This window comes from Mya arenaria, chromosome 4 (assembly GCF_026914265.1).
Source record: "Mya arenaria isolate MELC-2E11 chromosome 4, ASM2691426v1".
NCBI lineage: Eukaryota > Metazoa > Mollusca > Bivalvia > Myida > Myidae > Mya > Mya arenaria.
In genome coordinates, this window is record NC_069125.1 from 5,221,795 (window position 1) to 5,249,075 (window position 27,281).

Below are 27,281 nucleotides of genomic sequence, written 5' to 3' on the forward strand. Positions count from 1 at the left end.
TCTGTAACATATGTAAAAACTTTTATTAGTCCAGTTGAGGATTGAAGTCATTTTAAAAATATGTGTCACAAACTAAAAACAAATACAAATCAAACGTAATCACTTTGTTTTCTATCTGTTTAGCAAGAACATTATAATGGATGCATTTCGATGGGAATCAAATCACAGTCAAGTTGAAGTCTTTTGGTTGGGTTTTCGTTGACTCGAAATGTACATGTATACACTTTTAACATTTAATCTTACATAAATTACTTCTGCCGATAACTCAAGGGTCAATGGCACAGTTTGATGTATAACACATACTTTGTATCTTGGACTTCACTTTTATAACTCATTGACCTTCGATCATTAACATGATTTAGAACACACAGGCTAGTGCGTTTGACAGAAATCAATGTCAAATTTGGAGGTCATAGCATCTGTAAATGGACCAAGGCAACTCATACATAGACTTAAACCTTATAAATTAATAAAAATATAAGCGACGTCACAAAAAATGTATGAGACACATTCTGCGAAATCCAGGCCACAAGTTAAAATGACATGAAGATAAAAATCAAGTTTATTTCAATATGCTGATGGTTTAAGCATGAAAGTAATTTAAGCCTTTTCGTAAATTTACAAAGACACAGTAAAAATTAAAAAAATATATTACGCTGTTTAAATAAACAACATGATTTATCGAGTTATTCCCTTTTATTCCTTATTCTGGTTTAAGAATATTGCGTTACATATGTTAAATTGTTGGTCATTGTGTCGAACACAGAGGGAAGGTTGGTCGTGCAAGCACCTCCAGCCCTTAACGTGCACTAACGGGTCAAGGTCACATCTGCAGCAATAGTGTCTGCCTTTTTTCATATGGGGCTTACCTCAAGAACGATGTATTTCACAATTTGATTGTTTACTTCAACTCGTCTATGCACCATGGTAAACGTGTAGCGCAAGACACTCGGGCTCTAAAATCAGCGGTCAAGGTTTCACTTTGTGTGAAGTGCCAACTGATTTCGCCACCCTGTTATTTTAAACTCATAGCTCTGATACCATTAATGACATTTCGATCAAACTTTAACTAAGGGAAATTGTATCATGGTGGATCACATGTGCGTCAATTATTGTATGGCTTAAATAAACACAAAGTGCTCATAGTGAACTGCTGTTGTGATCACTTTTTATGTGTCCGTCAAACGTTGATGGCTGTCAACTTCCGTTTTAAACAGCTTCTCATCATACACACATTCGCCAATTAAAAAAAATCATAGTTGAAATTGTCCTGAAGTGGCCCTTTTTTAAATTCCTTCCCTTGAAATGCTTCCATTAAAAATATGGTTGCCATGGCAACCAAAAGGGAAAGTATGTACATATTTATAGATGTTTTTTGCCCAACAAAAAGTCAGCCAGATTCCAAATAATTTCACAAAAACGTTCTTTGAGTGATCCTCTAACAAATTCCTTGAAGTAATATTTCTTTGCTAAAACGCCGCCAGGTCCTGGTTCTCCTTATATGGCTGTAGGGACATCTCCTCTGAGACTCGTGTATAGTTCCAAAATTATTTCTCGGAAATGTCTACTATTATACTTTATTTATATATTAATTAAAGTAGTTCCATGCAGAAGTGCAGTTTCCATGGTAACCGAAACCAAACACTTCTTCATCAGAAAAGATTTATGCTACAGCATTGAAACTTGGACGAGTTTTGCAATCGCCTTCCGTAGTGGTCTTAACCATGGCTTTTCCAAGGGTCTCGTTTTGTAAACGAATTTCGATATTGGATTAACTTTACGAAGTCATCATATGTTTGAAGCTACAGTAATAAAATTTGACCCTTGTACATGTCATGAGAATTTTAGGTTGACCTTTTGACCTACTCTTTCAATTATGATGCTAATGCCTCGTAATTTAGACAATGTTTGCAGTTTTACAAATTTCGATATTGCCCTTGAATGACTTATCTCGAGACATTTGACCTATTTTCTCAATTTTGAAGCTTATAATATTTTCCGTGGGTGACCTTTACCAAAAACTTTTGACCTACTTTATATTTATCACACTTATAAACAGCAATGTCAACTGGTTAAAGCACACGTCATCACAGATGGCACATCTTAACCTATTCACAAACTGTTGTGAGACAAAAGTGTATACTAGTATATGACTTATAAATTATATTTCTGCAATTCTATTGTTTATAATGTTATCCGAATCCAGTTTCCTGTATTATTGGAACCCGGCGTACCTGACATCGGCATCCGGAATACCGCTCTAAACTGCCCGGAACCCGGGGTACCTTACATTGACATCCGGTATACCGCCCAAAACTGCCCGGACCCCGGCGTACCTGACATCGACATCCGGTATACCACCCAAAACTGCCCGGAACCCGGCGTACCTGACATCGACATCCGGTATACCGCCCAAAACTGCCCGGACCCCGGCGTACCTGACCTCGGCATCCGGAATACCGCCCAAAACTGCCCGGAATCCGGCGTACCTCGGCATCCGGAATACCGTCCAAAACTGCCCGGAACCGGCGTACCTGACCTCGGCATCCGGAATACCGCCCAAAACTGGTACTCCATGAGAATATGTGCAATCTCGGCCAAGTTGTTTTTATATAAGATTGACATGTAGTTTTATATCATTAAAAATTCCATCTTTTCATTCCGTTCTTCAAGTTCTATAGGATGTGCTACAGTATTTAACAAACAGATGCCAGCGCTCGTCTTGTCACGAGACATACTTGACAAATATATAATTTTTTTTTTTGTAAAACAGTTCACATTATAGTTAAAGGCAATAAAGACCAAGGCAATGGCAACCGGAGCTGTCACAGTCATGCGACAAATGCCCCAAATTTGGCCTTCTCGGGCGGATTATAAAAGCACAACAGATCTTTGTAAATTAGTCATTCGAATAAAATGTCTGTGCCGTACTTTAAGGTTTAGACCAACATCCCTTTAAGTTTGAGGATAATAGGTAAAGTTACTGACAATTTCTAAATGTTGTTATATCATGATTTGATGAGTTACTATTTCCAGTATAGCGTGTTTGGTGTATGCGTCCCTCTGACAGCAGTGCTTTAGGGATATAGTCAATGCAAGTTTTACATATAGCTTCTAAAGGTAAATTGAAATAGTAACCAATATGTTTATAAGTGCTTGAGGACTGTAGACCCAAGCGTTCTCTCTATATTGGTCAGACAAGGTGTGTGTATTAGGTCACCGCGATCGTAACCTGCTAACCTTAAAACCAATAGGGGTCATCTGTACATCATGTCCAACCTCCCTACCGAGATTAGAGGACCTTAGGACACAGCTTACTCTAGAAAAACTCAGACAGTCGTTTTGTGTTCAATGTCACCTCTACTTTAAGTTCAATAGGTGTCAACTGCATATCATGACCAACCTCCATACCAGGTTTGAAGACCGTTGGCCCAAACATACCCAAGCGGACAAAATGTATTCGTTTAACGTCACCACGACCTACTGACCTCAAATGCAATGTGGTCATCTGCAAGTCATGACCAACTTTCCTACTCAGTTTGAGAACTTAGCCCATGCATTCTCTATTTATCAATCCGACTTTGTTCTTGTATTCAAGGTCAACGCGAGCATGACCTTTGACCTACTAAAAGCAAAATCAATGTGGGTCATCTCAAGGTCATGAGCATCTGCCATGCCAAATTTGAAAACCGCAGGTCAAAGTATACTCCACTTATCACTTAGACAAGAATTTGTGTTCAAGGTCACCACGACCGTGACCTTTGAAATAATGACATATGTCCCTACTTAGTATGTTGACCTAATATTTGCCAGTGTCAAGGTCACAAGAAAACACTCAATGATACGCATTTTTTGGTAAACGAGTAATTTAATAACTACGCAGAGGAATTCTATAAGCTATGCTTTCGTTCCAATCCATTTCAATATTATATACAACTTGTGTGTGTGTGTATAGTCTATGCAGTTTGTTTGTATATGTTGAATAAAATATGATTAAATCAAGAAAACTCCTCTGATCAATCGTTATCTACATGTAGTTTTCAATCGGACCAGGTTTGGTTTACCGACTTCCACACAAGTGCAAAGCAAATATGCCCACTCTTCTCAGCATAATTAACAAACGCAATATCTTTACTTTTTCTTTTGGAAAGAGAAAACTATAACACAAACCTATTTTAAGGATCAGTCCATGTTTTTTTTATTTACATCACAGGAAAAGATCATGAATAAAATCAAATAAATAACATACATAACAATATTGTCATTAAAAGAGACGTACAAGTTGGCCTCCTAAAATCATTGTGGCTGTGCCCACCACCACTGAGAATGAATAACTCCACTACTGGTATGACTGCTCATTTTGAACAAATAAATATGATGCATTAAGTAGCAGAGATACTTAAATTTGAAGATTTGATGAATTTCATTTACAAAGATGCAAGCTTATAAGATTTAGCTCTATGGAACATGATATGACCAACAAAATATTGGACGAGCTGTTCATATTTTTGAACCCCATGAAACCTGAGGTCAACTGAGTTTACAGGCTATTACATTAAGTCAGGGAACAATTCTGTGAATGATTCTTCCCAGAAGGTGTCTGCCAATGGGGATTCTACTGGTTCAGGGGAGGCAATGTCTACACTGCTGTAAGGAGAGCAAGCACTGTAAGGGGAAGGAACTCCTAAACTTGAATAGTCTGAGTCCACGGGCTCAAGTTTCACAGGTGATGATGGGACTTCCACTGATTTGAGATCGTCAACTATGGCGCCAATTTCATTAACACTCCTTTTTCGCTTTGTGCCTCTTGGCTGTTCAGTTTTTACATGATCATTTTCCTGTGAGGTCATAAGTGTATCGTCTCCTGGACAAGACAGACCATCAGAGTCAGCTTTGAGAATTTTTTCCAAGTCTTCCAAGAGGTCAAAGTTCAAATCTGTAAGCATGTCAGAGTCTATTTCATTTTCTGGCTCTGTTTTCAAAAAGTCAATATCAAACACATTTTCATTTTTACAAACCTGATTGTTGACCTTCTCTTCTGCAACATTGTCACTATTGCTATTCAACTCATCTGATGTGATGATTATTTGAACATTTTTCAGATAATTTTTTGCACTTTCTTTTTTCAGCAATGAATTTTTATCATTACTTTTATTCAAAACTGACGAAATGAGTTTAGCTTGACCATTCAAGTCAATCTTGCCCATGGGCTGAGGCTTAAAATACACATGGTCAAACTGAATCAGTTCTTTGAAGGATTCCAGCTCTGTTGCTGTGGGCCCCACCACTGGGCTCTCATCTGTTTGGTCGGCCTCTGTAACGGGGAAGGGTATGGTCGAGGGCGTGACCGTGATGTCGGAACTTTGCCAAGTGGGCTTGCACTTTGCCGGCAACAGGCTAACAAGACTGTCAGGCTGGAAAGGAAACAAAAGTTTTACAGAAGATCAGTTAAAACTAACATCAAATAGTACAAAAGAGCTCTAAGCCTCTAGAATACAATTTTACAACCAGAATGAATGCATGTTAAAAACCATATTAATTAACATATCATTTTAAAAGATATTAGAACTTTTCAAGTATAATGTACCTTAATGTCAGCATCTGTATTGCGTTTGTGTTCATCAAGCAAGATACAGGCAGGGTTTGGCCTCGCTGCTGAAGGTCAGTTGATACTGCAGATCGCCCCGCCTCTACCTCGCTTGACGCACCACTAAGCTGACACAGTCGCCCACGGAGTTTCTCGTTCTCATGCTGCAGGGAACCAGACTCTGACTTCAAGGACTGGTTCTCTCTAGCAAGTTTGCGATTCTCCTCTTGTAACAGTGCAACTTGTTCCTCAAGTTCAGACATAAAATTCTTCTTACGATCTCTCGCTGTCTGAGCTGCCACTCTGTTCTTCAGTTTTCTGAAATTTATGTAAAAGGTTTTCCGTTACAATACATCATTTTTATCGTTTTATCTATTTAAAGCTTAAAGCTGAAGTATCATTAGCATCTTTCTCATCGTCAGTTCAAAAGACAACCTTATGTTGTATTGTTTGTATGTTGTTGGCAAAAACAATATCCAGTGTTATTGTATATTGCAGTGTGTGGAGGGAGAAGCAGTTGCCCGGTTAGCTCAATTGGTTAAGCACCATATGCTAGTGTTCCTGCACTTGTAGGTCTGAGCCCCACAACCGGTTTGCTTTAAAGGTGGCTGCGGTAAATGGCAGGAGTGCCTCAGAGCCCTCTGTCGGCCCAAAAAGGTTAATATGGAAGGCGTGTTGTTAGGGCTAGAACCAGCCACATATTTAGCTCATTTGGTTAGATCCATGCTAGCAATTCAGCGGTCATGGTTTCGAGTGCCCACAGCGGGCGCACTTTTCATCCAAGGGTTACTAAAATATGGTGCATGTACAGTCAAGTCTTTGTAGTATATGTAACTTGTCACCTACATGTAGTGTGACATATTGACGAAAGTTAATTAATCAAAGTTACCTTCTAAGCATCTTCTCATCCGGGGACAGGTGTGTAAGGCGGCGGCGTTTCCGCTGCCCGTCCCCGTACAGGTCGTCCAGCATATCTTGCTCGATTTTACTGGACACTGTCAACGTCGTCGGCGTCCGAGCCGACAGCGTTTTTATCACAATCGTCTGAGGCTGAAGCGTAGTCATTTTGAGGTCATTTGTCGATTCCGAATGTATAATTCAACGGGTATCCGTGAAAAAAGTGCGCTACATAATTTGTCAACAATAAAGCGTTTGTTATGTATACGTGTCCATCTCTTGGCTTGTCTGAACGATGATGTGGCTCTTGTGTATTGGTTTGACGTAAATAGACATATTCGCATTCAATTGGACGAAAATTACATATGTTACTAATTTTAGCGATGACGCGGATACTGGGTTTTCCGTTTTCTGATGCAATCGGCAACTATCGTAGCAGCGCGAACACTACCGAATATAACTTAGATACAATCGTAACAACTCGGCCATCTCCGGCAAGCTTCGAGATGGGTGCAGGAGGAAGTGAACCATTTCACAAGTGAACCAGTTCCTAAGTGTACCATTTCTGGACCAAGTGAACCACATATGTATTATATAGTGGCTATTGTGTGATGGCACACTGCCTGAAAGGTGATAATAACTAGTAATTATCGCCATTTGAATGCAAGACTTCACACATTTGCTACACTGTTAAAGATGTTTATTTAGCTGTTAGAAATTGACTTTTAAGGTTCATGACAATTAATATAGTAGCTATTTTTATGATAGTAACATAAATACAAGAGATGCATTAATATTATTTGTTACAAATCAATAAATGAACAACACATGTTACAGTACAAATAATTGATGTTAATAATAATAATGTTTAAAGCACATGGTTATAACAAAAGCACTATATAAATAAATTAAATTCAATGATATGGGCATAAAACATGGTAATACATAATTCATATGCAATACACAACATGTGTAAATATGGAAACATACATGATATACAATACATATCATCAACATGAAGATCACAAATACTTGAATACATATTGTCAACATACAGCACAATACACAATTAGTCAATTTATTGTCATACTACTCATCGTCTTCGCTGCGGTTTTCGATTGATGCTGGGATTGGACCCATACCAATCAGGTGACTGGCTTCCCTGAGCAGTTGAGATGTTGTGAGGTTGTCATCTTCATATTTATCCCACATGTATATTCTTGTACTTTTGCCTCTGATTTCTGGTTACAAGGTTGTCTGACACCAGTCTATAGACCTGCAGTTGGAAACTTGCCGAGGTGTTCCGATTGAACTTAGATTAGACTAGTACCCTCTTTCTCTTTTTTTTTATGGCTAAACAACATGAATATTCATTTTTATTCTCTCAGCAGACTACACATCAATCCTCCAACTTTACTATTTATCTCATTTTGATATAGGAGAAAACAGTAATAAAATACGTCCAAAATGTATCATTTTGGACTAGAAAATGTTACATCGGCAACATCGTAGCTGCGCGAACACTACCGAATAAAACTGCGGTTGAGTTCGTAGTTTTCCGACTATGGCTAAACAAAATGAATATTCTTTATTTATCTCCACCTCCCTGCCTTCAGTCGTCCAAGATTACTATTTATTTTAATTTCAATAGATGAGTAAAAAGTACCCAAATGCACCATGCAGGGGAGGGGAGGGGAGGCGAGCATTGATGTGTGCTTAATTACCCATTCCCTTAATAGTCTGAAAAGAAAATCTGAATCTTTGAATATGCTAATATTATGCCTTTTTATGTAATTAAAAGGAATCATTTACTCCAAAGTATATCGGGGTTATGTACATTGTATACCATGCTTGATTGCCATATTAATTACCGTAATACAACTATGTGCAATTTAACCTAGGGTAAGTGGGATAAATGTCTGACAGTTTTAAATGCTTTTTATACATTTTGTTAGCAATTATTTTCGCGTGTGTATTTCCGGTGAGATTCGAACTTACAATGTACGCAATATTCTTGCACTCCCTAGCCAGGGGAGTGATCAATATGAACAAAAATAATATGAAAAACAACGTTTTTAAAGCTTAATATCCGAAACGCACATGCTCTCAGCTCCTTTATATCTGCTTTCCTGATGGATTGCTATTGTTTACGTACAGGTTGTGGTATAGGGCACTATCTAATGCATAAACGAAGTTGTTGGCAAGTTTGTGTATCTGTTCATTCATCGGCAATTTGAATATGTTGTCTCAAAATGAAAATCGCCGCCGGCAGTCTTTTCTTTAAAGTCAGTGCGACTACTGGAACGACCCTGTTCAGCTCCTGCGTGTACGAGTCAATGACCTAAAAAAGAGGCTGTAATGGTCCGCTGGCTGCACGCAACATGATAAGCTCCGCCTCCTGTGTGGGGCTGGGTAGTAGTTAGTTTATCCTTTGCTTTACATAGTTGGATGAACAAGTTCGCACGTGTATGTTGACATGCGTGTCGTTTTGGATATGTGAAAAAGGGTCGCATATGTATAGATGATTGGTCCTCTGCTAATGGAACTATTTTGTTGACACATACGTACAGCGTAGATCTGGCTTGAAACCACGCCTTTTCGCTTCATCTAAAACCTATTCAGCAAATTTTGCACTTTCTTGCCAGTGGCGAGTACAGGCAAACTACACCAATTGCCCATTATTTCTTTTAATTTACACATGACAGTGATTCAAAGCATGGCTATACCATCTCTGACCAGTGGCTACTTTCCATATGTATAGGTTCTGAAGCTGAGTGGTTTGTGATGTCAAAAACAGGCTGAACTTGAGGGATCTACTTTATCAACATTTTTTTGTTTATCATTTCGCCGCATTGTTTGTGCACGTACGCCGGATTTGGAGACTTTATCGAATACACATAATGGTTACGTTCAACTTATTTTTATTTTTCTTATAAAAAACTAACTTCCTTCTAATCTTGTTTAATATTTGGTCCAAATGTGGACTTTCTCCCCATACATGGTGTTGGGGTCGCGAAGCACTGGGAATCAGTGCTATTTTGCGTGTAAATATGTCAGTTGTCCATAGACTATTTAGTAATCTTATGAAAATAAATCAATGTGCAATGGATTGCTTCTTGGTTTAAACAATATTTTTTGTATATATGAGTACATTTAGCAAAGACATAAATTACATACATGATAATTAAGGTTTGAGGAGGTAGCTCAGAGCTTATCATTTATACCTCTCTCCTCGCATCTTCATTATCGAATTTGTCCAAATCAAATTACAACTTATATCTTTGCTTTGGGTTAGCTGTAGACTGTTAGTGTACACTGAACCTGTATGCAGAAGCCAGCAATACGATGTTCATACCGCTAGGAGGTGAAAGTCAAGACTATTACTTTTCATTTTTTTTCCTCCATGTTGCATTCACAAAACCAAAACTTAAATTCATACATTACATTAGTGCACCGTGCTTCGTCGAGTGTATATGTAACAGAGACGCCGGAAGCCGTTATACACATACAAGCATCCAGTCCACATTGTTTCCAAATCACATTGTTTCCAAGTGTGCGATTAGGGTAAAACTACCCCACCCATGTTTTGCATATAAAGACAAAATCGCCTGATGCTTTATACTGTCTTTCAAAATGAACTGGGAGTAGAAATGTTGCACGGGTAAATTCCCGTAAGTGTGTGTGTTGGGGTGAGGTTTCTTCTCATTAGTGTCGGCTATGCTGTTCACATTACAGTCAAACGGTTCAGGTGACATACCATTATGACATCACCCAACAGAAAATGGCAGGCCGTCTTCTAGCCACTAATGAATGTAATTGCAACCGTCATTAATCTCTAAGACACTGAAGCGCCCCAGTGCATATCCACATGCAGCTAATCAGTTTACGGTGATTTCTTTCTTCGCTTCTAGACTGCGCGCATTTAGCTAGAATATCCTCAAGCGAGAATCTCGCGCTTCAGGTGCACGTGCTGCATTTGCCACATTGCACCCAGTATACATGTAAAGTATATGATCCCAGCATCCTGGTCCACGACCAGAGCAAGAGACCTCCTGTTAGCCGGAAAGATATGGGGCATGGTCCTCACCCCTTTAAGTGATATGGGCATGGATAGTCAATTTACATCATATTCCCAGGGTGGACAAACGTTATCTTAAAGGTTAGGGTTAGTGAACAATGTTTTTTGAAGAAAGAGGTCCTCGTCGAACATCAAAGAAACCATGTACATTTAATTATGCATAAAAAGGCCGTATCATTTCCTTGAAATCCATTCCAATTTGTACTATATTGTCTTTTCATAGAATCTAACCAGTCAGTAACGATAACTGATTTACTTCCGGGTACAGCCAGCATCTGTTTATTTTATCAAAGTTGGATGAATGAATGCGTTTCCCCTAATATTCGGGTAGAGTATATTATCTTCTTGATCTGCAATATTAGTTCTTATTACTAACCGAAAACATTATTGATTTAATTTAATCTCTATAATGATTCTTTTCTTTAATAATTGAAGTGCATTAGTACCCGGATTATTTTGTCCGATTTGGACTATGACATCTTAGTCCAAATAATTGTACGCTGACGGATTTTTTTAGATTTTTGATATGGCAAATCCTTCACGTACAAATTGTTTAGTATCAAAAGTGGGTAGTTGTTCCGATCAGGAATCTGGGTTAAAGCATATAGCGTCTTTAAAATATCATAAAAACAAGAAATATTACCAGATAATGTTATTTTATATTAGTTCCGTACACAAAAAATAAATATCCAACTTATAATTATGAGTTTGACGGCTTTTCTTCATTTCATTCTGTCAAAACATAACGATATATACATGAAGGGCACCTGCAAGGCTTCAGGGCACAGTTTTAAATCGCTCGGAACATTTCGGCCATGGCCGAGTTGTTATGTTTGTGCAACGAGGTCTATCTCGAAGCTTTGTCGGAGGAGGTCGAGTTATTACGATTGTATCGAGTTGTTCCCCTTCGCATAATTGTTTTCTGTGTCAGTCAACTTTCGTTTTATTGGAAAGGTAAACAACTTGTTTTAATGCATTAAATGCTTGTTAAGTGCAAAATAACATTTCACTTACATGGTAAAATATGAATATAACTCTTTATGATCAATTTCAACCAAAAAATACTTCACTTAAAACAATTTCAATATTTTTAAAACACCCCCGTTTTATGCACATTCCCGTTTAGACGTTAGGGATTGGAAGAATCCCGTATAACACGTCTATTATTTTAGACTATATGACATCTTTTCTAAGGTTCATTATACGGCGTTTCAAACTACAATTTTTTGCTGTAATATTGTTGTCAATACGGCCGTCAATATCAAACACTATTTGAAAATGCTAAGACAAAAAAGAACAATCAGGGCTAAACTCGTACATGCCATATTTTCTGGAGACCATTCAGGGGGATTTGTTCAAAAGTCTTAAAATTCAGGGGGAGTTTGGTAGTATTCAGGGGGATTTTTTAGCAGATCTAATTCGGCAAAATTTCAAAGTATTTTAAGATGCAAGAACGAAAAAAAAAAAAAATTGCCATAATTTTGAAAGGCTCCCGAGGGGATTATGTCCAGAATTTAAGGGGATTTTGGTCACATACCAGGGGATTTTCATCATCGCCATGTAGCATTACGGGCATGACACACATGCCAATTCACCTTGTTTACCTCTTTTTCCAGCACTTCATCTATATTTTTATGAGACACAACCATATTGCATAATAAAATCACTCACTTGCAAAATAGAATACTTCACAGAAAAATATGTTTCAGAGACAATTTAATGGGCTTACCTTCCTCTAAAATTGGATACAAAATCTGCTGCCTATGATCATAAATGATGACTTTCAGACTAATAGAGAGAATGGAATGAATTATCAATATTTTTCATTTCAATTCCCAAATAGTCAGGTTTGTTTGCTTCTGATAAAAAGCAAATGCATAATTTATTGTTTAAGTTCATAAACATATCTTCTTTTGGCATTGATCAAAAAATAAAAACATCACCACCATAATAAATAAATAAAAGTCATTTCATCCGAATTGTCTACTTTCAGTTTCTCTTCTGGAAGTTCTGTTATTTTCCGATATTTGCGATGAAGGTCAATGTCATGTATGTAAACATATTAGTGAGGCATAACAAAGAACAGCATTGTCTATTAGTTATTTTAATCCTTTTCTTTACTGAATAATTTACTGTCACCTTTAAATTATTAATCCTTTTGATGACAATGACATATGTTATGAAGAACGCTTTAATTTGTTACATCCTCTCTGATTGGATAAAAATTATAGTTTTAACCAATGAAAATCGATCGACCTTTTATCTGACCAGTCTAATTGACATTTCTTACGCAAATTCTGTCAGTTTCAATCAAAACAATGCATGAAATGTGCCCTGCTGATTTATTAAGTGTCACCCAATAGGTGTTGTTAAAACACACCATCAGTTGATAATCGAATTAAGCTTCAAGACAGGAAGGGCATTATAACTGTAAACAGGCATATATAATTAAACGTAAACAGGCATATATAATTAAACCCTGTGATAAATTTGCGACTGATCCATACCAATGTAAAATATATTCTTCAACTGTTACTCCACAATACTTAACACTTTACTGTTAAATAAAAACACAAAAGTTACACTTTAATTACTTTACCCAATACCTTTTACTTATTACACTTTAAGTGTTAAGTGAAACACAAATAATAAGTTAAATTTAGATCGACTTCTGTCAATTAAGTATCGCCATTTTGAAACCATCCAGCAGGTGCCCGTTATTTTTCGCTCAATATATTTAGCGCTGGGATCTGTCATTCTTGGCTAGGAAAACAACAAGTGGGATATGGACGCGTAGAGTCGCAAAATCAACAATTGTCAAAGACTCTGAAGCGGCTGTTTATATGGCCTAAAAGTCTTCATACATTGAACATTGTCCGAAACCAACAATAGCAAGTGTTTCCAACCCATCAATGCAAAAAGTTAGAAAACTCTTTCTTCCCAAGAACTCTGTTAGATTGGAATAAACTCAGTGACAGTATTGTTTACAAATACTCTATAGACAGCTTTAAAAGTGCTTTAATAATGTCTTCTGATAAACTGCGCATTCCCCTGTTGAATAAGAACGCTTCAACATTCCCACTAGGATTCTCTGAAGTACACCTTATGAATCGCCACATCAAGAAAAAATAATGACGTAATTCACATCACTAAAGTTTGGCATAATATTTAGTAATACATAAATAATGTCATTATTCGTAGATATTATTCATAAAATTATAGGCTAACAATTATCCTAAACATCCATTAATCATGGCCTTTTTAAGGAAGACTGGCTTTCTTTATGTACTATATCAGTAGTCGAAATTAACACAAGCCCGCAAGCCCTGCACTGGTAAAATGTTTTTTGGGAATTTTATATAGAATGGCTTGCAATGCCAAACAATAGTATAAGAATTTGAGCTTGTTCATCTAAAAGTCTGATTTCGATGACTGCTATATTTACCAAATACCAGGCAGTGCTATAAACATGAAGAGATCATTTAAGTTTTGTAAAGGTGTTTTTTTACACTGAACAAAAAATATATGTCTCAAGTCACTGGGTTACGGTTATTGTCGCGCCCTGGTATATAAGCTACAATATTTAAGTTTAAAATTGTTGCTGTTTAGAGAGCAGCTTTCAAAAATAAGGAGAAATACTTTCGGTGATGGCAAAGAATTATTTTAAATGAAACATTATTATAGGAAGTAAATAATTCATAGTTTTATTTAATACATTCATGACTTTTATATATACAAATGTACAACAAAAGCCGATTCTTTGTTGTGTGAGCTTGTTTTGACATTTACATTGAAGTAGATAGGTTTTATATTCCTCCAAGTTGGAGAGCAAAACATATATATATATATACATATACAGAAGGTTAATTTCAACAGTGTGTATATATGGATTATTGCAATATACAAGTATACCTATACAAAGGACATAATACAAAAGTGATAATAATACTGTCAACATACAATGATACTAATAGTTTGTAGATTGTAAAGAAATTTTAAAGGTGGTAACAATTAATATTCAAACTAACACATGACATATTATACTGCAATATCTAGTCGCAGCTCTATATTACAGCCAGTGGCAAGGTTGTCTTAACAAAAATAAAAAATGAAGACCTTTAAGCCCAAGCTAATAAGTACAATATCGGCACACCGTTAACGAAATTATCTGCACAGCGAAGTTGCCAGGTTCAAAGGGTGAAGACTTCTGCCATTGTTGTCAGTAGAAATTTTGAAAATGAACTGACACTGTTCGTTTAAATTAATGCTTAAATATTTGTAAGAACAATGTTTGACTTAAATCACATAACGCATCCCAAACTAGCTTTCTATTAGCCTCATTAACAGGGCAAAAGCATAGTGCGTGTTCTGTACCATTCTCCGTAAGCAAACCGCATCAGCTGCAGCGCATAAAGAAGTGTTTTGAAATTAACTGTCCAGCAGCTTTAAGAAGTGAAGTGCACATTATCGTTCTTTTATTTTCGTTCCTCGCAACAGTCCAAACTTTTGAACAGTGGATATAGCCATTCATTATCAGACACCAGAGTGTTCAACAATGATGTTTTCACATATATTAGCACGTTTCTCTTAAGTATATATTTCCAGGTCAACTTTGAAGGAAATTTCCTGCAAGCTAGAAGTAGATCGAAAACATTTTACAGCCCGTACTTGTTTAAGATTCTCACAATATCTTGTATTAAGCCAAGGCACTGGTGTTCGCCGTTTGAAAAGCGAACATTAAAAATAACTGTCGCTAACTAGTCCTCATGCAAACAACATAATTGGCCGAACATGACCAGCTCTTTATGATCGATGTATGTTTTTATCGGTAATGCATCTAATGTTAGAAATGCAACGTTTACATTGACATATTTTGGCATTTGTTGAATGTGCTTTCAACAAAATCTATGCGCACGCTCCAGGTGTAATATTTCACTCAATGGTGTTCCATGTTTACCGTAAAGGGCCTTTGGGAGAACTGCAGAAATGAGTTGATATACCGCTGTTAAACCTTTGCTTATTTAGATCAGTGAAAATTGGGGCCCTTAGTTGACAGTTTGTTTCACCTTACAACAACTCTCATTAAAATTGAAACGCTCTATTTTGTACCTTTTAAAGCTGCAGTCTCATGGAATGAACTTTATGACAATTTTTTATTTTCTTTTATTGACAATTTTTGTGAAAATTTATGGAAACTAGTGATATAATGGATTATGCTGTTAAAAAAATCATATCTATGTTCAAAAATTGATGTTTAATGCATTTTTCAGCATTAGTAATGCTTTCAGCCATTAAAACATTAATTTTCGAACATAAATATGAAAAAGTGTGATCTGATCTTTTGTCAGCAGTCTTGTATCAATGGTACAGATATTTATGAGTGAATTGGCTCATTCCAAGAAAAAAATATAAAAGTTGTCAAACTGGTAAATCTGTGTGTTGTGGGGATTAGAGGGACGGTACATTTATTTTCCATAAAAGATGTTTAATTAATTGTAGAACCAATTATTTGTTACAGATATAGAATATTTATTTTTTAATTACTCTTTTTAGAGCAATTTTATGATTCACTTCAAGTTTTCACATATAAGACTTGAGTGAATAATGGGCCCTGGTTTAAACCAACATGGATAAATTCATATGAACTTTAAAAATATTTTACATAACTTAAGGTCTGCTTAAGTCTGCATATTTTAGCTAAATTCATCATAAAACATATTATAAAAAAAACTATAGAAATAAGCTAAATACACAAGATTTATTACATGTTAATCAACAGTTAAAATGATAATGACACAGTGAAGTTTATGGTTAATGGTTGCATCTTTGTGTGACAGTAGAATGCAGTCTGCATTTCTTGATCATGAATGCATGAACATTTACATCTAATGGAGTTTAAGCAATGTCTTGAATATGGATGAGGGAAAATGGATTAAAACAAAAACAACAACGTTAAATGCTTTATATAAATGGTTGTCATTTGAATTTCCATCTACATTGTACGTGACACTTCAAATAGACTTGTTAAAGACACAGTGTATTATATTATTTTACATGCACAATTAGTTCCATGATTGTGAAACACTTGATCAATTTTATTTCTGGATGAACTTGTTTGAAAGGCATTGCCAGTAAACTGTGACCATGGATTGATAAAAAGGATATCTGGATGATTTAAATCAACTATATTATGAGTATAAGGGCTTCAGAGGTTTGTAACACTGAACATAGCTCAATCCATATGCCTGTCAAAATTCCTTGTAATAGGGTTATTTTCCTTTAAGGTATTTTTCTTACTAGCATAATAGAGTTGTGACTATCAGGGGCGTAGCTGGGCCTATTTAGAAGTATAGGCCCACTTGGTAGGGGGGTTTGGGGGCCCTCCCCCTAGAGTTTTTTTAAACTATAGATCCGATATGGTGCGATTTGGCGTATATCTGGAGCCTTTTTAGTCTTCAAAATAGTTTCAGTTTTGTCTTACGTATGATGTACAAAAACAGAACTGAAATACAAAGGTTGATACTAACTTGTCAAAAAAGCTTCAAAATAGAAAATATGTTTGTAATGGTTAAACAAGCGTGTCTAGTTGGTTTTGTTTACGATGATATATTGAGTGTCTTTAAATGAAATCCAAGTTCATGCATTTGACTGAAGCAAATGTGTTTATGATTTTGTTTATGTCTATCGCAATATCGCGATGAATTTCGAGGACGGCAAGTGCGGATAGCCTCTCGCCGATCATTGTAGAATAAAGGCATGTCATCATGCGACTCATGGAACTGAAGGAGCGCTCACATGAGGCGGATGTGACAGGCATGGTCAGCAGTATCTGCAGTATAATGCATATGCAGGGATAAGCTGCCTCCGATGTCTTGTTGAGTGTCGCCAGCAGTGTCGAAGGCTTTGTATCTTTCAGCTGTCATCGCAGATTCCACCTTCTTACTTCCTCGCTGAACTCTTGGCGAGTCTTGGGCATGTCTGGTTCATATGCCTCGTAGATCCTGTCCACATTGGCCAGCTGGAGACTTCAAATTTGGTCGGAATTAACCACTGAGCCTGGAAGCGCTCTTCATTCTTTAGGATACTAGTATCCATTTCTTGAAGCAGGTGGTCAACAAAAACGTAGAGGAGGAAAACCGTCCAATACCGACCGGGGTCCTGTACATCATAGTTCACCCTTCTTCTCTCTCTGGCTGCTTGTCTTGGCACTGCTGGGTCAATCTAGGTAAAACAAAAATAAAACATTCAATCGATATCGTTAATTGCCGAATCGATTGAACTGTTCTAGGTAGAATAATGCAAAATACCTAATAGAAGTTTACCGCGTATATCTGAATACGGATCTCGATGCATTTAGAACTGTTACAAAAACGTTTTTTATCATTTATTTGTGTTCCGTTGAATTGTAAATTATTGCGTTAAGACGCTTTGCTATATGCACCAGCGGATCAATACATGTATTTATTGGCAACCACATGAAATCAACATGCAAATACAGGTGGTGGTGTTAGTAGTTTATACTCCGGGTCCCGGTGGAGCACATTGAAGGGTCCCAGAGTGGCAGTTCAACCACCGCACAATTATCCTGGGCAGACTATCAGGCGGTTAACCAGTACTATGTGCCTTCACCTTTGCAAGGAACTGACAACTTCTGTACATGCCAGGGGCAGTGGTACAGTGCGAATAGTCGTAGAAAGGATTTCATAACAAATCACAACAGAAGTGACCTGATCCGCCTGGGAATCTAACCCGGGTTGTCCGATTTAAAGTCCAACGCTCTACCGATTGAGCTAACTGGGCGGATTGTAAATACAGGTTATATGTTTACACATGAACATGGAACTCGTCAGCTAAAGTCACAGCTTCCTGATAAAGGGCATCCCATACAAGGGGGTCAACCCTCTCAGCTCGATATATCTGCATGACCACCTGCGTTTGCTCGATTGCCTCCAACAGATCAATGTCCACCTAGATGTATATGAGATATTATGTTTATGCATAAATTCACTGTTTCATCGTGTATGAAAAATAAAAGAAAGCAGGCAGATACTTTTTAACTGATCATTTACTTTTTATTATAAAATATCATACATAAGTCTCTAGATGCAACACGTTTTGTTCTGAGAATAATTTTAAAATTTATGAAGTTATTATCTATGTTTTTGCTGTGTTTTTTCCCCATTTTTTTCAAATATTAACTGAAGTCGCATGTAGTAATAAGCACAAACTATTACTGCTAAGTTCTGCTGTAAAACCTACTCGATTGCTCAAAATGTGCTCTGTTGTCACAAGAGTAACAATAAACTGGAACTACAGTATAGCGTTGAGGTGATCGCTGGCTTTGACGGCACCATTTTCCTGAAGAGTTTCTAGCACTGGCCCCGAATCTTCAAAATATCAAAGCCGGTGCCTTGCCGATATTCGAGTATGCCTTGTGCAAAATATACTCCCTTTATTGACAAGTGCAAGTGACAAACCCTAAAGACTGTTCACGAACGACATGCTTCTCTTCTACCATTGAAGCAAAACAAACGCAAACATAATTTATTCCTTTCTGTCACCCACACGTACCTCGATGAAAATTTGAAAACACTGACTAACTCCCACATCTGTGATAAAAGTCTGAGTTGGAAGTCATTATTCCACGATCCATCGGAATCTCCAGGATCGGGGTAAGAGGGAAACATGTTGAATGACATTCAAAATATAATCCCGCTTCGCAACTTATACTTGTAAAGCCGAGTTAAACAGACGCTTGCCGGTTGCTGTATAAATATTATCGAATCTATTTGTTAAACGGTTCGACTGTCTTCAAAAAAAAAGGCACTAAACTTTAAGAAAAAATACGCTTAGTTAACCTTGAGATTCACTAGAATATATAATAGGCATAAGCTGTCTCCCCTTTACTTTTCAGCTTTTATAGCAGATTTGGACGTTTTGTAATTTTCATTTTTGGAAACGAAGTGTAGGCCCGGGCCTACCGTGCCTATGGGAGCTACGCCAATGACTATGTGGCAGTTTTGTGAATCTAAAATGTGTTATGAAAATATAAAGACAGAAATTTTGCTTGGTGTTTTTGGGATAAAAAAAGTTATTATGACAGATCATGTGTAATTGTGAGTTGCCAGGGTTTCATACATATTTCTCATGTGGAAACATAATTTCTGATGTTTCATAAAAATACACAAATGGGAAATACTTGTAACAATGTAAGCATTATTTAAATATTTTGTTAAAAGCTGAAAAAAATTGAATATTTTTGAACAACATAATTTCTGATGTTTCATAAAAATACACAAATGGGAAATACTTGTAACAATGTAAGCATTATTTAAATATTTTGTTAAAAGCTGAAAAAAATTGAATATTTTTGAACAACTTACTTTAATATCTGGATATTTAAAGACGGATTAATTAAAATGCTGGTTTCTTGTGTACCAGAGTTTGGAGGTTGTTTGTCACAGGTTCGTACGTGTCGCTTATGGTCAGGATAATGATTTGTTTACATATTCATATACATAATAATATTATATAAATATTGACTGTTTTTAGCGTAACGGTTAGTGTTGTGCCGATGATCGATTTTAATCGACAATTGATTGGAAAGGCCTACGTCGGCGACAATCGATAGTGAAATTTGAACAATAGATTATAGAAACAAGGGACGTATCCACTACCGGCTCATTTTCTTTTTCTGGTTAATGCTAGTTAATGTTGAAATGTTAAGGTGTTACTATATATAGTTATCTAGTCAAATTCTTATCCAGTCAGTGAGTAACTTTCTAACAGTACCTTAATTCATTTTTTTTTGTAATTTGACTGCTTAACAATTTGTTCTCAACTTCTCATGTTTGTGGTTTAAAACGGATTTTTAAAACATGTTCCCGTTTACTTTTTACCATGTAAGAATTTAGTTTTCTCAGTTTTCTGAAAGAAAATGTTCTTGTAAAACATATAGAATGTTCACCTGCTTGTTGTACTTGTTACTGACTGATTATTAAAAAGAAATTGATATTTTTTTCTGTTTATTTTACACATTTATACAATATTAAATGTTAGACAAAATTAGAGCCTGTGGTCTCATGTTCTGTACTAGTAACTTGTAAACACTTTCAGAATAAATAATGTAATTTATACAAAGAAATGTACAAACAATATTATAAGGGAACATTGATGCTTATAACTTGTGCATGTACTGTATATGTATGCCTTAATAAGATGACTAAAGTTAATTTAATAATGATTAAATCGATTTATAATTGATCATTGATCAGTTTCATGAACCGATTATCGATAGTATTTTTTCTGTCCGATTCCCAACACTAGTTATGGTGCATATTGCCATCTTGAGGTAAAAACTGTTGACAGAGGCAAAGCCAAGGTTGAAAGTTTTTCCGAAGGTTGACCGAATGCTATGTGACCCTGACGCAGTCAATATTTATTCATCATACCAAACAAAAACTGTATTTTCAATTTCATGATGTCAGTGGGTTACAGTGTGGCAGAGGGCAGATATTGCCTTGGTGTTTTTTGGTATAAAATTGTTCCAATTGGCAGAGAGTATAACAAACATATATAGATATACTTATTGGGGAAATCTTGGCAAAGAGCATAAAACAAAATATCATAAGATTAAGAAATTCAGTTAAATATTTAATATAATTTTTGTCTCAAATTCAGTTAAAAGAGTAATTTGCATCTTTTTTGAATCATATAATTTTTACTGAAAATTACCAAAGAGCTGTTTGTAATGTTGGTGGACAGGCTTCATATTTTTTTATTATGAATCTAGTTATGTAATGTTGATCTTATTTTTCAAAGAGTCACATTATTTTGGGTCTTTTGACACATTATTTGACATTTTTGCATGTGACTCACACTCGATTTAGCCATCTGAACCTCCAGACAGTTGGATATTTTTGCATGAACCTCTTTCTCGCTTTTACCATCTGTAAAAATCTGCACGTAGAAAGCGTTCCAATTTTAAAATGAAATATTCAATACATATTCACAATATTTTGCCTGAAATGTTGTTTATGTTATATTGTTTGCATTAAGAATTGGTAGAATGAATATGCATCTGTCCACAAACTTGACAAACAGTCCTGCCAGAAAGCTCTTTGTTTCAAAATAGATATTTTAACAACACACAGAAGCATTCATTTGAATAAGCCATCATAAAATAAGTGCGAGGATAAAATGACTCAAATATGTGTGTAATTATTTACATGAAAACCAATCACCCTTCCTGACCGATACTGCCTAATATGACCAGGATATGGTTATTTGTTTAGTTCTTATACCAGTCAAGAGGCAGTTTCCTTTTGGAAAGCATTGAACAAAATGTGCTTTAATGAACTTCCTGTTGACTACTTGTTTGCATTGATGACATGGTTATACACATTGCTCTTTTGTTGGATTGTGTGTACATATGTATAGATATATTCATTGAAATGAAAAAAAAATTGGATACTTTTTTTACACTTTTTTATGTGAAAATCTTTTGCAACTTAAACAATAACTGTGTTTACCGCATGATAAATACTTCATATATGCTATGTCGGAGGGCAGCAGGTTTGTTGAAGTGTTTTAACAAACTAAACTCTCAATCAAACTCCAGTAAAAGACTGAAGGCGGGGTTCCATAGGCGGTGTAGACTGCGCTTTGTTTCATTTAAAATGGTAAAGAAATAGTGAAGTTATCTTTGTTTAAAGTCTTCATTCGAAGCAAAATGTTGCCTTCCGACATAGCATTTATGACCAAATTTATCACGTGGTATACACACATTGTTTAAAGGGATTAGTTCATGTTTTGAGGGTAAGGCATCCAACAATGAAAAAATGGCTGTTGTTATTTTGTGTTTCTAGATGAAAGTAAGTAAAATATTTAAATTTGATCTGTGTTGGAAAAAAATGTAAACAAGTCCCTTTCAACATAATTTGTTAAGTTTAAGCATTAAAGGGACTAGACACCAGATGGAAGTTGTTAAGTTTAAGCATTAAAGGGACTAGACACCAGATGGAAGTTGTTAAGTTTAAGCATTAAAGGGACTAGACACCAGATGGGAGTTGTTAAGTTTAAGCATTAAAGGGACTAGACACCAGATGGAAGTTGTTAAGTTTAAGCATTAAAGGGACTAGACACCAGATGGAAGTTGTTAAGTTTAAGCATTAAAGGGACTAGACACCAGATGGAAGTTGTTAAGTTTAAGCATTAAAGGGACTAGACACCAGATGGAAGTTGTTAAGTTTAAGCATTAAAGGGACTAGACACCAGATGGAAGTTGTTAAGTTTAAGCATTAAAGGGACTAGACACCAGATGGTTCCTAAATGGGCACATACAATATTTTCTCAAACAAGACTAGAATGGTCAACATCAAGACTAGAATGGTCAACATCAAGACTAGAATGGTCAACATCAAGACTAGAATGGTCAACATCAAGACTAGAATGGTCAACATCAGCTAGTATGAGGCCAATAGTGCATCACTTAAAATGTTTCAAAGAATATTTTGTTGCAGTCTCAGCTGAGTTGAGCCTGAGTTAAGAAAAAGCATAATGGTTTCCCTGTTAAATGTGTCATTATTTTTATAAGTTCAGAAACATATACTGGCATTTTTTTTTAAATAATCAGGATTTATGAGATGGACAGAACCAGTAAAGATCAGTAGATTCAATGTGTTGTGGTCACATCTATATCAGTTTTATGTTAGTTTTTGACAATTTTATTTTTCTCTAGCAGCTGTATCATCTGGTGTCTAGTCCCTTTAATAGTAAAATTATGTTCTAAAAGACATGCCAGTTGCATGAAGGTATGGGTAACATTACGTTGTTTAGTACATACAGTGACTTGCTTTGGTCTTTATAAAAAAAACGAGTATTTTATTCCCTTTATGCTTATTGGTGATATTTATTGTAAAATTCACTGCCATCATAGACCTTATTTATTCTGTCTTGCTTAATAAAAACCCCATAGCGTTCACTCTGTCAGGTTAAAAGTGTTTGAAATGACATCACCAAAATGGCGTCACCAAATTGTGTTTCTCTCATGATTTTCCAATGAATGTCAATTTATTTGATAATTTTCTTACATGTTATTATAAAAGCAACATTTTTTTTTTAATTTCAATGTATGATCTAAATTGATATCACCCTTTATCACAGAAATTTTATTTATTACTTGTAAAAGCCCCACTAAGAAACAAAGTAATCAAACCATTATATCAACATTTCAATTATCTGCTTCTTTCTGATAATTATATGTTTTCTGATAAATTCTCTAGAGAGAAGAATAATGATTAATTGCATGTCATGAAAATATTTCTCTTACTACTGGTATCAAAATGTGGGTTATAATGTATGAATTCTTTAGAATCACTTTTAATTGTGTCCTTGTGAATCACAGAAAAAAAGATCTGATCTAAATTCATTATTTTTTACTGTGGTAATTGTAAGAAAGTTAATTTTCTGTCTTATTGTATCCTTCAGAGATGGTGTGGCCATGGAAACCAGCGACACAACTTAAGCCAATGATGTCGTGATAGCTACAAAAGGATCGGTAATGGATTTTATTTTTTTTTATTATATTTATAATGATATTTTGTGTAGGTTATTTTTGGTGAATATTTATCTAGCTTAGTGTGTAGCATATAAAATGATCAATGTTCAGCAATAAGTATAATTATATCTATTTATAATATAGGAATTACTTTTGCGTAAAATAGGAAGTTCTTTTTTGCTGTTAACATATTTCAAAATGTTAAACAGGATAAAAATGTGTAAGAATATACTTGACTTTTCTGTAGTCGCGGACACACGTGATATTAAAGGATTTTAGAATAAAAACATCAAGGTATTGTTGTAGCCTTGCAGTTTTCTTCTTCTTGACGTCATCGGCATTGTACCAAAAAAAACACTTTTTAGATATTCAGATGAAACTCGATACACATCTTGCCAATAATAAGACACACCTGTTTATGAAAGAACAATTAACTCTGGCATGAATAATTATTGAATTATGTCCCTTGTTAGACTGAAAAACCAGAACAGATGAGCTTTGGTATTTGCACTTCGGTGCTTTTGGAACTTTATGGCATAAAGCGCAATTTTGTATGGAGTGAAAATAATTTTCCACTAAGCTGGAAATTAATGTGGAATCCTAACAGCTGTTAATATGTGCCTTTGCAATGAAATTAAAAATAATATTTGTTCAATGACAACAGCTTCTTTAATAATGGTCTATGTCAATACTGTCTGAAGCAATTTTCTTAGAATATTGTTATATTCCTTATAAGAAAAGCAAACAAATTGAAAATGGTAATATTTCTTTAAAAGAGGTATTATTGACGTATCTAACTGGTTATTAAATATTAATGCTTTGGATAATGTGAAATTATTTACTATGGGAGAAGTGAGGAAAGTTAAGGTTGCTAGAATTTAGGAAAAACACTTTGTGAGTTCCGGTAGCGACATGTTGGTGTTTTATTGAAATTATACATAACAGACGGACGGATACTATTATATATCCAGTATATGGAATCAGATCATGTAATTATACAGTATTTTTATTAAAAAAATTAACATTAAGTGCAAAAGAACTTTTTTTTATATAAATCATAAATGGCATTTTAATATCATTTTAATCAATTCATTTATTTTTTTGGATAGGAACCTTTTGGTGAAAATCATGGTTCATTATAGTTAATATACAATTTTAATTAATGTCTTGGCATTTCTTTAACTAAGCAAAAATATATTTGGTACAATAAATATCATTTGTGTATACAATTTGATATGTTATTCACGGAATTCACCATTTGCTTTCAGCCTTGGAATGGTATATTAACATTTTATTTTATATATCTTGTAAATGCATGTATATATTTCCCAACTGGCACAAGAAATAAAGTCCGTACTTGAGGAATGTTGTTAAATGTTCTCCGGATTGTTGTCAAAACAATAAATCTGTTTGAGTGCAGCTTTAAACTGGCTGTCATATCCTGTTATACATTTCTGTCATATAATACAACTTATTTGAGTATTAACATGTTTACCGAATAATGTCCTATGTAACATAAAAATGTCCTGTGTAGACTTTAAACATGTGACAATATGTCCAGCGCATCCACAAAGATTTCACGTACACTTGGTGCTCTTCTTATCTCTCCATACAATAACAATGTAATTTCAGTTTTCTCTGCATGTATCAGCTCCTCAATGTGAACCAAAGTGCATGTTTCACATCGTAGATTATTACAATGCTAGTGTACATACATGTACATGGAATAGCACTCTTTTACAACCTGTATGCTTGGGATGAACGCTACTTAAATATTTAATATACACATTTTTACACATTTGACGATTTTCGTTATATATAGCCAGTTTTGGTCTTACAATGAGATATATTCCCTCCCCTCTATCCTCCCCCTCCAGCCCCCTTAAAGCAGGGTTGGGCATCCTGCACCCTGATGCCTTTTTCCTTCACCCTGCTGTGCCCTTTTGTTTTGTTTTCAGAAATAACTAATAAATGATAAATATACATAGTTTTGATACTAAAGACAGAAGAGAAAATAATACAGCTAATGTCTTCATAACAAACTATAACTGACCTAGCCCCTCTCTGGAAAAGTATGTCTTGATACCCCTTCAATATTCATCTCAAAATTTAAAATGTAAAAAATAAAATGTGAGTTACATTTAGCACTTGGACTGTTACATTTTACACACTAAAACATTTCATAAAGCACTTAATTAAGGACTAGTCTTGGACTGGTTTTGTTAAGCACTTGGACTGGTTACATTTAAAATTTAGTCTGGTTTCGTTCAGCACTTTTACTGGTTACATGTAACATAACTGACTGGTTTCGTTAATCATTTGGATTTGTAGAGTAGGTACATTCAACACTTGGACTGGTTACACGGATTATTTTAATTTGAAAAATTCAAATAACTGTTTTAATATCTATTGTGTATCTGTTAGGTATTCTAAATGTTATCATACAAAATCCCCTAATAGGGAAATGATGCAAATATTCCCCCTCTAAAGTCCCCCAAGACTGGGAAAATGCCTAGAAAATAATTGTGAACTGAAATTGAATTTCATACAAACACAGAGAATGCCCAAGTGAAGGTTTCATTTGCAAGTATAAGAGCATAATAAACCTAATTATATGAATAATAGAAGCAGTTCATTGTTGCCAATTTCACTACAGCATTAGCTTAGAGACACTAATTTGACTTGCATCAAAGTAAATGTATGTTTTAAATAAGGCATGTGATGTTAATTTCATTTTATTGGATTGATAAATTCCCTGTGTCATTGCATGGCAACTATTCAAGAATGTACTTTGTTGCCCAATAATAAAGTGTTGAAATATTTTATTAGCTCGATATTGCTGTTGTAGATAATCAAAAGAAAAAGTATGAAATATCTGAGTCTCCAATCATAGCAAGCTGTCATATATGGCGTATATTGTATATAGTTGTTAATGTTACCAAATGAAGTAGGGATAACCAGCGTTCTCAGTGGTTGACTAATGATTACAGTGTTTTCTAATAGTTTTGTCTGTTTGCTCTTAATGTGGATAAAAATAGAGCATTAATGCAAGTTAATGGTCAGATTGGAAGAAGAAAAAAAAGTGAGTCTAACTTTAGACTTAATTTTTGTAAGTTTGATGTCAGAAAAATGCACAATATTGTAAGCAGGCTAATAGTAGA

General features: G+C 35.3%; 3 protein-coding genes across 8 annotated transcripts in view; 1 reads left to right on the forward strand and 2 right to left on the reverse strand.

Moving 5' to 3' along the window:
* Positions 1–4,170: 4,170 nt before the first annotated feature.
* LOC128232628 (X-box-binding protein 1-like) lies at positions 4,171–6,789 on the reverse strand. The gene is made up of 3 exons (XM_052946293.1): positions 6,477–6,789; positions 5,588–5,905; positions 4,171–5,414 (listed from the first exon to the last, which is right to left on the reverse strand). The coding sequence occupies exons 1-3, from the start codon at positions 6,650–6,652 to the stop codon at positions 5,243–5,245; spliced, it is 666 nt and encodes a 221-aa protein (XP_052802253.1). The 5' UTR covers positions 6,653–6,789; the 3' UTR covers positions 4,171–5,242.
* LOC128229666 (uncharacterized) lies at positions 4,551–5,207 on the reverse strand. Its single transcript, XM_052941443.1, has one exon. It carries the CDS (start codon positions 5,205–5,207, stop codon positions 4,551–4,553), a length of 657 nt encoding a protein of 218 aa, XP_052797403.1.
* Positions 6,790–10,802: 4,013 nt separating the features above from the next.
* LOC128231315 (protein-tyrosine sulfotransferase 2-like) overlaps positions 10,803–27,281 on the forward strand; it is a 32,269-nt gene continuing 15,790 nt past the window's right edge. Inside the window, exons 1-3 of one of the 6 annotated variants that reach the window (XM_052943968.1) lie at positions 21,961–21,983; positions 22,359–22,435; positions 24,051–24,120. Coding sequence is in view for 1 of the 6 variants with exons in the window: in XM_052943964.1 (XP_052799924.1) it covers positions 27,176–27,202 (27 nt within the window). In the remaining 5 variants the exon portion in view is untranslated. Of the gene's footprint in view, positions 10,890–21,960; positions 22,436–24,050; positions 24,121–24,160; positions 24,415–25,388; positions 27,203–27,281 lie in introns of those variants that run through there. The other 5 variants (XM_052943966.1, XM_052943965.1, XM_052943967.1 and 2 more) reach the window with 5 other exon arrangements.

What these genes read in the sequence shown, in the direction of transcription:
- LOC128232628 (XM_052946293.1), bottom strand. Translation starts at nt 6,652, where the DNA reads ATGACTACGCTTCAGCCTCAGACGATTGTGATAAAAACGCTGTCGGCT. An exon ending in GATGAGAAGATGCTTAGAAG is followed by an intron (nt 5,906 to 6,476) that starts GTAACTTTGATT and finishes CATAAATTTCAG; the next exon opens with AAAACTGAAGAACAGAGTGG. An exon ending in ATACAGATGCTGACATTAAG is followed by an intron (nt 5,415 to 5,587) that starts GTACATTATACT and finishes TTTCCTTTCCAG; the next exon opens with CCTGACAGTCTTGTTAGCCT.
- LOC128229666 (XM_052941443.1), bottom strand. Translation starts at nt 5,207, where the DNA reads ATGGGCAAGATTGACTTGAATGGTCAAGCTAAACTCATTTCGTCAGTT.